Raw genomic sequence first — 12,995 nt, 5'->3', positions numbered from 1 at the left:
AGGGCAGGTGAAATATTTCCTACTGAATTTGTAAACAGGAGGAATGAAGGTATGGGGTGCAAACTATATGCAATGCAGTAGCAACTGCAGCTACCAATTTGCTGTTTGCATATGCACATACACCTTTTGGGGGCTGCCAGTACTGCTTGACTGTTGGTCCTACTGAAATGAATGGCGGGGGGCGGGGGCGGGGTGTTTGCCATTGATCTCAATGGGAGCAGCACATACCCATTTTGTGCCTGCAATTTAAGCTGCGTGCTTTGAAAATCTGTTTGATTTTTATTGGAGTAAATAGGGTTTCCAAGCAACACAATCTCTGATGAAAGAGAAATTTTAAAAACTCACTGATTTACAATGTTAAAAAAAGATGGCACATTTATTGCTACATAAATGTTATATACATAGTGTTTTCTGTTACATTGACAGAAATTTTTTTGAACTTCTTGCTGCTGGTTGAAAAGGTTTTATCAGCAATACCTTGAAATTTGACACAGGGTACAAATCTGCAATAAACCAACAATGGAAACTGGAGAACAAGATGAGAAGCAATTCATCTCGGACAATTAGCTCTTACAATACTCCATAGGTACTACACGGTATGCTAGAACCCTACTATGGTCTTACAATGCTATTGTAAATTTCTGATATTAATGAACATGTTATGGTAAATAACCCTACATTTTTACTACCTAATATAGTAAAATAAAGTAAGAAACTTTTTACTGAAAACTTTTTCGATTTCAAAAATCTAGAAAGAGTAATATTTAGAATTCAAGAAATTTTCTTACAAGATTATTGTATAAAAGACTAGCTACAGTGAAAAATAAGCCAAATGTTTTTTTCTTTCTATTTTATGAAGGAAAGCTTCTGGGCATACTGCAAAGTCTAATATAGCCAAAAAGACGACAAGCTTAGAAGGAAAAAGGCCTGGCAGTGGCACGTGATCACTTTCACACGTCATAAGCGACAAATTTGTTTAGCTGATAAACACTGAAATGAAGAACAAGGCCACAGATATAGTCAGATATTATCTGATGATATATTCAAATTAAGTAATAGAATGTAATCACTAATTTCACAAACTACTGGTTTGTTAGGAACCATCCAAAACATAATTTTAAATTCATTAGTCTGTTTTAACAATCCTTTTTTTTTGTTCTTTCAAAATAATTGAAATTATTTAAAATGATTAACTGTTTTGTTCCTTTTTTGTATGTGAGCTAATTGGGTATTGCCTCTTTCACTGGTGGCAAACAATAGCTAAGACAACCTTGGCTTGATAGTTTTCCCCCCATGGTCATTGCAGTGGAAGACAGTTTCCATGGAAGTTCAGAGGGATTTTAACAATCAACACATTAGTGACAAAGGAATACTTATGGACACTGTTCTGGTGGAGCAACATTTAATGGTTTAATGCTAATATGGCTTGGGAGGGGGCGGTTTGTTTGCAACTGATTGAATCACACTGAATTCTTCTCCACTGACAAGCCATACAAAAATGACAAGATAATTAATGTATACAATAAGGAAAAAGATTGGTGACCATTGCTCTTATCTCCCATTATGTAATTAGCCCACCACAGCTGTGTTTAGTTCATCACACTACCTGCCATGGTGAATTTAGGATTTTACTCTTTCACCATAATTACAGCCCAAAAAGTCTCCTTTGTATTTTAATGCATTTTGTGCTTACGTACAGCTAACACTTTACATGTACTATATGTAGTACTTACTGCTTGGAAAACAAAGCAATTCTAACAAAGTAGATTCTCCTCACCCAATTTACACTTCACGTTACAAGCTTTACTATGAAGCCTAGAAGCCTAAAAAGGTTTGGTTTATAATTAGAAATAAAAATATTTATTTGAGGAAAGTCTGAGGGAAAAAATACCACTTTTTAAATCCAAGAAATGGCATGGTCACACTACTGCTCCTGTCTGCGTTCTTCACTGTACCTTCTAATGGCTTGAAGTATGGAGCTCAGTATGGAAGCTGACGATGACCATAACTGTTCAGATTACCAGAGACCAAAAACAAACAAAAAAAAAGCTATGCCAAGGAATATTTTCCCATTGCACGGAAAACACTAGTTATATGGCAAAAGGAGTGGAAAGGACAACAAAAGACTTTTCCCTTCCTTTTTTAAGACACTAATAGGTATGCTGGGAATGCTAAGGGTCAACGGTTGTCACGGCTTTGTTCTCTGAATGTGAACAGCTTTAACAAATGCTGGCATCAGCTGAAATTCTATCAGCTTTCAACATGTTAACTTTTCCCTTTATATGTAGACCTTTACAGTTCCATAACAATAAATAAAATTTGTAGTTACAATGCATTTGTCAATTCAGTTTAGGCACAAGGCAACTTCCACGATGAGTGGAGAGATCACAACAGTCTCTGATTGTGCAGAAGCGACACACTGCTTGCAACAGAATGATATGTTCAGAGTATTTCATGGGCTGAAATTCTATCTGAAGATCTTTGTATCTTGACTTCTGATGCAGGTGTTGACCAGTAGCTTTGATCATAAGATTGCATTTGGGTTTCTTGCTTCAAGTGTTTTCTCCTGTCAGATTTGTGTCTTCATATAATGTTAGTTGTCTGTGTCCTTGTGAAGAAAGGTCACCTTCTATATATCCTACCGATAATTCTGGAATTCTGGCATGGAAATAGGAGAAAAATTGTATTAGTAAAACAATTAATGAAAAATTAACAACACTATTATATAGACTGTAGCTGTATCATATTTGTAGTGTTGTTGCAGCTGTGTCGGTCCCAGGATATTAGAGAGACATGCTCGGTGAGGTGAAATCATCTTTTGAACCAACTTCTGGTGGTGAAAAAGACAAGTTTTCGAGTTTACATAGAACTCTTCTTCAGGTCTTTTTTCAGTGAATTTAGTGCAATGAAATGTACCAAATTACTGCAGTTCTGTGTCCCTCAAGCACATCCAGCAACAGTGCAAAAATATCCTACTCCACTGATATGCCGTGAAGATGGCCTGGGAAAAACATCTTTTGGTGAGGTTGACAAGATAGCTCATCATTCCAGCATGGACTTCTCAGCTGAGACTGCCAACTAAGATGTTGGTCAGGATGGTAATTCTTATAATGTGGAAACCTATCTACCAGGAATTGGACTGAAACCACTAAATCCATTTTATCTAGGCAACTATTAAAATCTTGAGGTAGCAGCAGCAGCAAGATACCACTGATTATATAGAGAAACCAAAACTAACTTATTTTTCCCCTCAACTCAAAGGAGAGCTTCACCTCTAGAACAAAACCCTACAATGGAATGGAACAATTCTTAACAATTCAGTATGGTTTAGAAGCACATGACCACTCTGTCATACGTTTTGTGTTATTTTAAAAATAAATGCCTCAACCTAGCAAAGATGAAAGAACTGCAACCAACTAAAGAAACTGATGTGGGAAAAACTGTTAATAGCCTACTCTTTTTCAGAATGGCACTGAAAATTTCCCTCTGTCTGGAATATCATGATTGTTTAGGAGGTGGTAGGAGGGGAAATAAGTATTCGTAACATTCAATTTGCAGGTCTAAAAAACCAAACAATTGTTTAATTTGTCTTTACCAAGACTACATATTTAACATTTTTCATCTAAGAATTGGACACTTTCTGCAGAGCTCTTATCTTTTCCCAAGTTATACAAATGATTATTCATATTCTAATTCACATCATTAAAGGTCAAGCTGTTGTATGTAACTAGTCAGTACAATCTTTTTCATCAGTGTTCAGATTTTGTTACCCTAGTAGGGTAATTACTTAAAAGTTTAATGACATCATGGTACTTCTTGCTACACGTTCTTTGTAAAAATGTGCACAGAAATTCAATTCTTATTGTGGCATGAAAATCCACGGTGTTGATTTGACAGGACTGTCCTTTGGCAAATTAGAAGGGGCCTAGTGTAGTGGTGTGAAATGGAACAAAAACTAGAGGAACTCAGTAGGGCTTTTTATGCTTTGAGGTAGAAAAAAGAACATTTCTTTAATCTAATTTACAGTGGAAGAAGCTGACTGGGATTGCTATGGCAATGGGAAAAATATCACCAGAAATATCTAACAAGGTTCAATTTCAGTGCCACCTTGATGTTTTGGAAGATCTCTCAGAGGGTACGCAGCTACCTTGGGATACATTCCAGGATGCTGCAGAAGGATTTGCCACACAACTTTGACCAAAGTTAATAGAAGCTATGATACTAAATCCATGGACGATGCATCCAAAATGTAATCTCTTGTCTTTGTAAAATATAAGTGAAAATAAAGGCACTGGAGCCTGACCATGGGCATAATAGCTTTGATGAGCTCAAGTGGCCAGGAAAATACTACTTTAAAGAATTCTAACAGGAATTTGCATGGTCAAAAGCGGCTTTTCATTTTTTTTTTTTTTTTTTTTTTTTACCAATTCTGTTGAAAAACAGACTGCTATCCCAGTATGGGATCATCAACTGGAGCTTTCCAATGAATGATATAGTAACCACCTGGCTACATGAGACAATACAAACATTGGTTTTTCGTGTGTGGATTCACAAAAAGCTGAAATTGTGTAGCCACATAAAGTAGGATTTTATTGAAGATGTTGACTGCAGATTGCAAAGACAGTCAAGTAATGCCTGTCAGACAAGTGGTATGATTTAAATGACTGGCCTCAAGCCAAATACCAATCCTTTTCTATTTGAAATGAAAAGCCCCTTCTGACTATTTGAGTTGCTGTATGAATCAGCACTGGGAAATAATGAGCTGATAATTAAACAAGTGAGATCTTTATATCTCTTGAGTATGCACAATTAATCTCTATTATTTTTGGCTTATCTAACCTAGTTATGAGTAGTTCCTCTGAGGTCACACTGTGAAGGCCAACTGACCCAGGAGGATATATCCATAGGCAACAATGCATGCAAATAAAAAGAAGCTACCTAAAATTCCTGGTTCTTTAGTTTATAACTAACATCTGAATACACTTACTTGTGGCTCAGATGTATAGAAGTGCTTAGTGCACTTTAATGAAGAGGCTAATGTCCACTGGTAGCTCCAATTACTAAGAATAATCACACAAATTGTGTTTTTGTTGGCTTTCAAACTTCAGTCAGTAAATCAAGTTACAGCCATCCCAGTACACTGATGGGACCCTCTCCCCAAACTGATGAACATGAAGAAAAGACATACCTGGCTGGTGTTCACATATGACCCATAGGGTTGGTAGTTTCACTAAGCCCAGGGTGGCTTCCTGGGTGTGGTGTTGGTGGCTCTGCCGATACGGCAGAAACTTTTTCTTCTTCCCTTCTCTTAAGGCAGGCTGCTTTAGGGTTTAGGTTCCTCTCTGTCACAGGAGAGAAAACAGCCCTTAACATCCTATGCACTGCTACCAACAGTGGGCATTTAGCATATTCACAATAGGCCATGGTACTGAAGAAATCTATCCATTTGACCAGCTTCTGTTTCTGATTTTTGAAGATATTTAGGCTGCTGAAGATTCAGACAAATGCCAAATGGAATTTTCAAAAGTGCCTATTCATTTTAACTTAACCACCTACATGCTTTTGAAAATTCCAGTGGGCACCAATCTGTATTTTGAGGTGCCCCAACAGCTTTGAAAATGTGACCCTTTGTTACCACAGAAATTTGCTAAACTGGAAACCAAAGAAAATGCACTTTGGAGTTTTCAGTTTCCTTAAACGCAAACCAATGAGATCCTGCCCCTGTGCTGAAGTCAGGGCAGTGAGGATGACATCATTCAACTTGCTAGACAATAACTGTGTTATACTGCCTTTTGGCTGGCCCTCAGCAACACGTAGGGGAAAGGCAGCTGAATTGGCTGTGATGGTGCTCCTCATCCTCCTTGCACAGTCCTCAAACTACCCACAGTGGGCCACTCAGTTTTCAGAAGCCCGTTAGCATTGTTAGGTGACAGCAATGTATTCCTCCCCACAAAACTTCCCACGTAACTTTGGCAAGTCATACTCAGTTCCTTACTTACTATCTCTGCAAAATGGGTCTGGGCACATTTCCGCTAAGCCAGGAGAATGTTTGGATGGGTCATCTAGGGTGATGAGTAATTTTACTATATTTCCTTTCTCTTTAGAATGTCAGCCTTTGCTGGTTTGTACCTGGCAAAAATATTCACGCTTGTCATGTTTTTTGTCAATAAGCTTCAATGACAGAGAACTTGGTCTAGTTTTCAAATCATGGCAATTTCTTAAACATGTTACTTTTCCTATTCATGAAAACTGCCTCTTCCATGAGCCAAAATAAAATTAATAAAAAACCTAGATGTTTTAAATTTTGTGGTATAATACAATCCCACTGGACAGACAAAGGCACACAAAGAATTATTAGATGCGGTCACTTTAAAAAAGGAGTAATTTTAAATGTCAGACCACTACCGAATGTAACTAACATTTTCAGATAACATTTTAGTTGTCAATGAAATTTAACCAAAATCTGAAATGTGAGGATTTCCCTCACTCTCTCTGGGATCTTGAGTAATAATAAAAAAGTCAGGTCTTTTTTTGGTAGGACCAAGGATACAACTGAAGAAATTACAACCAATTTACAACCAACCTGCAGACCCAGCACTGGAACTCTTATCAACGTGCTCCATACTTACTGACTCTACCACTTGAGCTACTAGAAGAACTCTGTTGACCATCAGCTACAGAAACACCCTCTTGTTATTTATAATTCAAAATGTGACAGTTGTGGGCAACGTGCACACATGGTGTCTATTCTGCTTCGGCAAAAGTCTCCCAAGAGCGACAATGAGCAGGATGGGGCCCCAAATTGCTGAGAGCAAAAATTGTTAACAACTTTGCTTAAGTACAACCCTTTTTTTCCTGTGAGTTTCAAGGAGGCTCACCTAAGTGGAAGCTTTGAGGGGTAATGGCAAACCATTATTTAGCTGGTGGGAGACAAAAATATATTAGGCCAAATTCAGAGTTTTAAAACAGTGTAGTTTTAATTTTAAATAAGGTGACCAGATGTCCTGATTTTACAGGGACAGTCCTGATTTTTGGGTCTTTTTCTTATACAGGCTCCTATTACCCCCACACCTCTGTCCCGATTTTTCACACTTGCTGTCTGGTCACCCTAATTTTAAATTGACCCGTAACTCAAAAAAATTGTTTGATGAATTTTCTTCCTCTTTTGTAGAAATAATCTCTTGCCTTCATAGAAATTATAGTAATTTTCAGGTAAAATCGATTTTCCAAGCCCAAGTTGCAAAGGGGCTGAAACGGGACTTCATATTGAAAGCTGGCTGCAACCTTAATTCTAGAAACACTATTGCCTCGCCATAATAACTGTGTTCATCCAGTGTTCTCTGAAGGGAACTTAATTCCATTAAAAGCTGTATCAACAAAACTATGCCTAAAAGTAAGACGTCAAATGTTTGACACAAAGTACTTATGCTCGGTGTCATTATTCACGCTGTCACTTCTAACACATATTCTTCCAGTGATTGTTTTGATATACCATGTAAAATACCACTGAAGGTGAAAGTAAAAATGAGGTGTAAGTTGCCAATATAAGCTGCAGAATACACTACGTGTCATTTAGAGATACGACACACTAAGCAAACATGAATGTTGACATCATCCACACCTGCAAGACATTTACATTCAGATTGGAAATGCATCAGATGAGAAATACAATAAAGGACAGTAGTTCAACCAGCCCAAAGGGAGACAAAATGAGAACGCTCACCCAATTCTCTTAGGCATCAACCTCACCAGGGAGACAGGTGGCTCAGATGTCTTTTTCATCATTTCTTTGACATAAATGTAAAAGGAGCTTAGACATTAAGGTCAACAGTAGCTCCATTAACATAGGACAATGGAAGTGTTATCAAGGACTATGTTTATTTTTCAACATGACCTCTAGAAGGGGCATCTAAAGGATGCCACAGATGTGTATTTGTTGATAAGAATTAAGAAAAATGTACATTGCAGAGACAGAAGTAAAAGAAAACCAAGTATGTTTCTCTAGTTGTTTTCCTTAAAGTCACATCAGTGTACAAAGAACTCACTTTCTCGCCTCCTTGCAGTGCATGTTATTTCCTTTTTTAAAAAAAACAAACAAACGTGAATTGTGAAAGACAGAGGAAAGGAGAATATATGAAAGATCAATTATGGAATTAATTTTTTTTATATTTCCTTGTATGAAGTATGAAATAAGTAGCTAAGGCATTACTCATAGTAATATATACTGTAATTTAAACTTAATTAAATCCAATCAAACTTACTTGCCTCTTATAGAAATGTGTAGGACTAGCCTTAAATTACAGACCTTTTCTTTTTGCTAACATTTCCATACTGTTAAATAAGCATATGTTGCAAATCAAAGCAGGACATTCCTCAATCTTTTCCTTAATGAGTCTATTCTGGATGCATAATGAAGAGCTGGCTAATTGCAAAGGAGCAAACACAGGATCAAAGGATCCTAAAGCTATTTTATTTTGAACAGTCCCTTGCTTTTCCCAAAGTATGTTAACATTTTTACATGAAGGCAAATATGTTTCTAATAAATTGTACATCTGGTTAGTTGCTGTGTGTGTTAGAAAAAAAATGCAAATGAAAAACATGATGCATGCAGTAAAGGGGACTGCGGACTGTTACATGAGTAAAACAACCCTCTAGCTGTGACAGCACAGTGGTTAGGTAGCCTACTAACCTCTGACTTGTTGCTCTAGACTGAGGATGACTGCCACAGCCTGGTGAAGAATAAGCAGTTTTGTTTGTGGTTTTTCACTCTTTAGGTGAAGCTGACACATACGGCCAAGTTCTTTAAATGCCTCATTAATATCTCGTACACGCAAGCGTTCTCTAGCATTATTTGCCATTCTCCTCTCTTTCTCTCTTTCTATCTTCTGTTCTGGGTTTAAGTCTTCATCTTCATTAGTACTGCTGGAAAAAAAAAACCCAGGGAAGATAAAAGTTTGATAGATATTTTGGAGGTCAGGATCCATTTTAACAACAGGTATAAACATCACAAGTGTGTTTGGCAAATGACATGGCTAAAATATCCACGTTAGATCAAAATTCCTATTTGACTCATTTTATGCTCGTATATTCATTTAACAGTGAAAGCATATAAATGGTCTCATCTGAAAAAGAAAAGTGATGATTTCAAATTGGCACATATACACAAGCAAACTGATAAAAATATATATATATTGCTGCTGCCATTCTTGCCACCTTCAGATTTCCCTGAAAATATGCATCTCAATGGCTTTTACATAGCTAGTTCACGTTGAATTACGTAAAATTCATATGTAAAGTGTCCATACATAGCACACTATTTCCAAGAATAATGGAGGACTACATTGCACCCTTGGCGAAGCAACGGTACATATAGCAAATCTGCTGCCTACTCATTGGTTGGGGGACTTCCCAAATTCAGAATTCCCCAACCATCAATTCAGGGATGCATAAAGCATCCATAATAGATTTTTAAGCTTTCCAACAGCTCAACTGCATTAAAAAAAATCATACAAATTTTCAACTTAATAAATTCATAAATTTATGAAAAATATGGTTCTTTCCTATTAAACATTTGTGCAGTTTTCAGAAACTTTCCCTTTTTTATCATCCATTGCAGATCCAGTGGAAGTTTTGCGGCTAAGGACTTCTTTATCACTCCACTCCAAACTGTGATAATTATATAGCTGCACACTGTAGAGAGGACTATGATTAACTTCAAAACTGTGTAAAAATAAGATTTCAAAATCTTCTGCTAATTGCTCTGTGCATTATTAAAATGCCAATGTGTAAAAATACCATGTTCTGCCTACTGATATATGGACATTAAGTCAACATTTTAAAACACAAGCTTATTAATATAGGACAAAAAGGAAGCTTGGAGACTGAATCTAAGGTTACCAGTGGTTTACATGCTCTCGCTGCTATTGGTAAGGACACAATATGCAAAATAGCCTGCGCTTTAAAAAGAAGCAGAGTAGAGTCCTTTGCTGGCATACCAAGATCATACCTCGTTCTTCCTCTAGATGAAACTTTGATATCCTTTTGCGAGGATTCATCATCTGATTTCATGTCATCAGATGAGGGAGGTTCATGTATATTTTCATCCTTCTCCTTATGTTCTGACTTGATTTCTGCTGGACCTATGGCCACAGATTGGCTCTGCAAGCCACCTGACAATGCTGCAAACAAACACAGCTCAGTATAAATTATACTCAGGAGAACAGCCCCCCTTCATGCTGGAAAATATTTTATAAGTGAATTGCAAGCAAGTTACCACCTTGTTGTTTATTAAGATAGAGAGGGGAGGTGGGGCAAGCTTTGGAGAGGCCTGGAGCTTAGGGGGTGAGGTTGTACAGTGAGGAAGGTGAGACAGGGATAGGCAAGGAGTGAGGGTGGAAGAGGACTGGAGGCGAGTGGAGAAGGAGGTGGGCTAGGAGGTCAGTGGGAGGACTGAGCAGTGGCAGTGTGGATATGAGAAGGATTCAGGGGACATACTGTACTTGACGTGTTGGGGAGAAGATAGCAATCAAAAGGAGTGGCTGTCAGAGGACTGTGTATCTGGCAGTAACACTGTAACCTTTTGATCTACCCTACTAACAAGGCACATGAGCTCTCTCATGGAAGAGAACCATTAACCTCAGATAAATACATTCTTTGGAATTTATTAGACAAAACTAATTCGATAGTATAATTGGTAAAGTTAGACAAAAATATTTCATAAGTTTGTGATTATGTCTCTGAATTTGACCAAATTCACTACTCTTTGTTTTTAACTCTTAAGGTAAGATGTACCAAATTCAACTGTTACGATATCATTCTCTCTGAAGAACCCTTGATTTTGGAATTCACTCCCCAACCTCTTGCTCCAAAGTAGCCTAAACTTGTTGACCTTCAGAGCATGTTGCAAGATCATTTACTTACTCTGGCCTTTGGGAAGGGTTGAGATGCTTGCGGGTGGCTGATGAATTTTTACTTTCCTATATTCAGAGGAACGGCTGGTAGATTTATGTTCATTCGGGATTGATCCGGTTTGACTATCATGCTTTAATCTTTGAGTTTTGTATATTTAAGCTACAGGCAAGTGCCTAGAGCCTTCACGTATCAGCACTCTAATTATAAACGGAAATGATTTACAGTACTGAACAAATCAGTTCTATCCACTGTTATGCATGAAACCTAGGTTTAATGCTCCATACACAGAGTGTGAGGCTCTGGGAAGATTATTTAGTATTTAGTGAAAAATGTTTCCTAGGGAATACAATGACACAAGACATCTGATAGAGAATACTGGATTGCATTTCAGGAGTATTATTTAGCATACAATTTAGAGGTTTGGTGAAAGCATACATCAGCATGCAAAAGCTTGGGTTAGGATTAAGGCAGCTTCCTGCAGAGGGAGAAGTATACATCAGCTATTAGTGATAGAGCTGATGGTGCAAAAACAGTGGAAAAGAATGTAAGCAGTTATTGATCAAGACTCCTGTATCAGAGCTAGTCACAGCACAACTATTTGCAATCTAACAGGCAGAGCTGACAGAATAAGGAGGGCAGGACCGGATCTAAATGATGCTTCTGAGCTCAATATATACTGATATATTTAGTGCAGTAAGCAAATCCTGCACATTAAGTATGAAATGCAAATCCCAAACAGCGCAGGCATGCTGGTGCATGAATTGCCTTCTTTTATATGGCCTACTTTCCAAGCTAAGAATTGAGGCAGTCTCCCCACAGCACTTTAAGGCTTTTTGTCTTTATTGGTCATGTGTTGAAATACAGGCTTGTTGTGTATTATAAAAATCACATGTGTCAGACTCCTCTGGCTGATTTACAAATGGCAACCAAGCGCTGCAAAGAAGTTCTAGCCAGTTCACTTCAGCTGGAAGAATGGTGGCTGTGATGTGAAGTCTCACATGGAATTTGGATCAGGGAGTGGCATGAAACAGGGTTATATCTGAATTCCTGTAAGAATCCAGAGCTTGGTGAAATTGGTAATCAATAGAAATTAAGTCATATGTCACAAATTACGTGCATCATCCATCTTATCTATGTATTTATGCATATTTACCTAGATCTATAGCATTCTTGTCCTTGGATTATTAAAAAGATTAATTTACCACTGTACAGTTACCTCTGTAATTTTCTTGTGTTTTATGATTTAGTTCTGTGCTCTGAGCAGACACTGTACTGGGCAGGACTGAATGGTTGCTGTTGAGGCTGACACTTTCTTCCCGATGAGTTCCAGCCTAAAGCAAAGAAAAGCAAAACTGTTCCCATCAACAATTTAATCCAAGGAAATAATCCACACTGTACATTTACACTCAACATTGATGTAAAATACAGGGTGTTTCTACAACAGAAAAACAACACCTGTAAGTATGTTGATAAAGTCTTAAAGCTTTTTTAAAAATCTAGAATTGTAGTCTAAAATATTGTGAAATGAGACATTAATATGGACATACTACATAAGGCAGATTTTCTTTCAGGTGAAATATTTGTAAACTGTTGCCTGGTCCTTTACATGGTATACAAAGTGTTCCAAAGTGCCACACTTCGCATATCCAGATGGATCACTGTTTAGATCTGCTGATGGATCAACTCATGAATAAAATGATGCATGTGCTTAAGTGTTTGCAGGACTGGGGCCTTGAGTTATGGGTCAGCAAAGGAAAGCTATAACTGAAAGAGACTATATATTGGACTAAACCAGGGGTTCTCAAACTGGGGTCCAAACCCCAGGGGGTCGCGAGGTTACTACATGGGGGGTTGTGAGCTGTCAGGCTCCACCTCAAACCCCGCTTTTCCTCCAGCATTTATAATGGGGTTAAATATATAAAAATGTGTTTTTAATTTATTGGGGGGGGGTGGTCATCACACTCAGAGGCCTGAGGTCACCAGTACAAAAGGGGTCACCAGTACAAAAGTTTGAGAACCACTGGACTAAATCACTGGATTACACCATACTGGATTAGATAACTGTTCCAGGCAGTGACCAAAAC

The 12,995-nt window shown here is 37.8% G+C and overlaps 1 protein-coding gene across 2 annotated transcripts in view; it reads right to left on the bottom strand.

Annotated features, from left to right (window-relative positions):
- Positions 1-259: 259 nt before the first annotated feature.
- Positions 260-12,995, bottom strand: part of TCF12 (transcription factor 12) — a 330,991-nt gene continuing 318,255 nt past the window's right edge. For both annotated transcript variants that reach the window (XM_039490758.1, XM_039490759.1), the window contains 5 exons: positions 12,128-12,242; positions 10,007-10,178; positions 8,690-8,922; positions 5,189-5,342; positions 260-2,658 (listed from right to left, as the gene is read on the bottom strand). In XM_039490758.1, the coding sequence (XP_039346692.1) occupies positions 5,200-5,342; positions 8,690-8,922; positions 10,007-10,178; positions 12,128-12,242 (663 nt within the window). In that variant the 3' untranslated portion in view covers positions 260-2,658; positions 5,189-5,199. The remainder of the gene's footprint in view (positions 2,659-5,188; positions 5,343-8,689; positions 8,923-10,006; positions 10,179-12,127; positions 12,243-12,995) is intronic.

Source organism: Mauremys reevesii, linkage group 10 (genome assembly GCF_016161935.1).
Source record: "Mauremys reevesii isolate NIE-2019 linkage group 10, ASM1616193v1, whole genome shotgun sequence".
In the NCBI taxonomy this organism is placed as follows: domain Eukaryota; kingdom Metazoa; phylum Chordata; order Testudines; family Geoemydidae; genus Mauremys; species Mauremys reevesii.
This window is presented reverse-complemented; position numbering and strand designations above follow the sequence as displayed.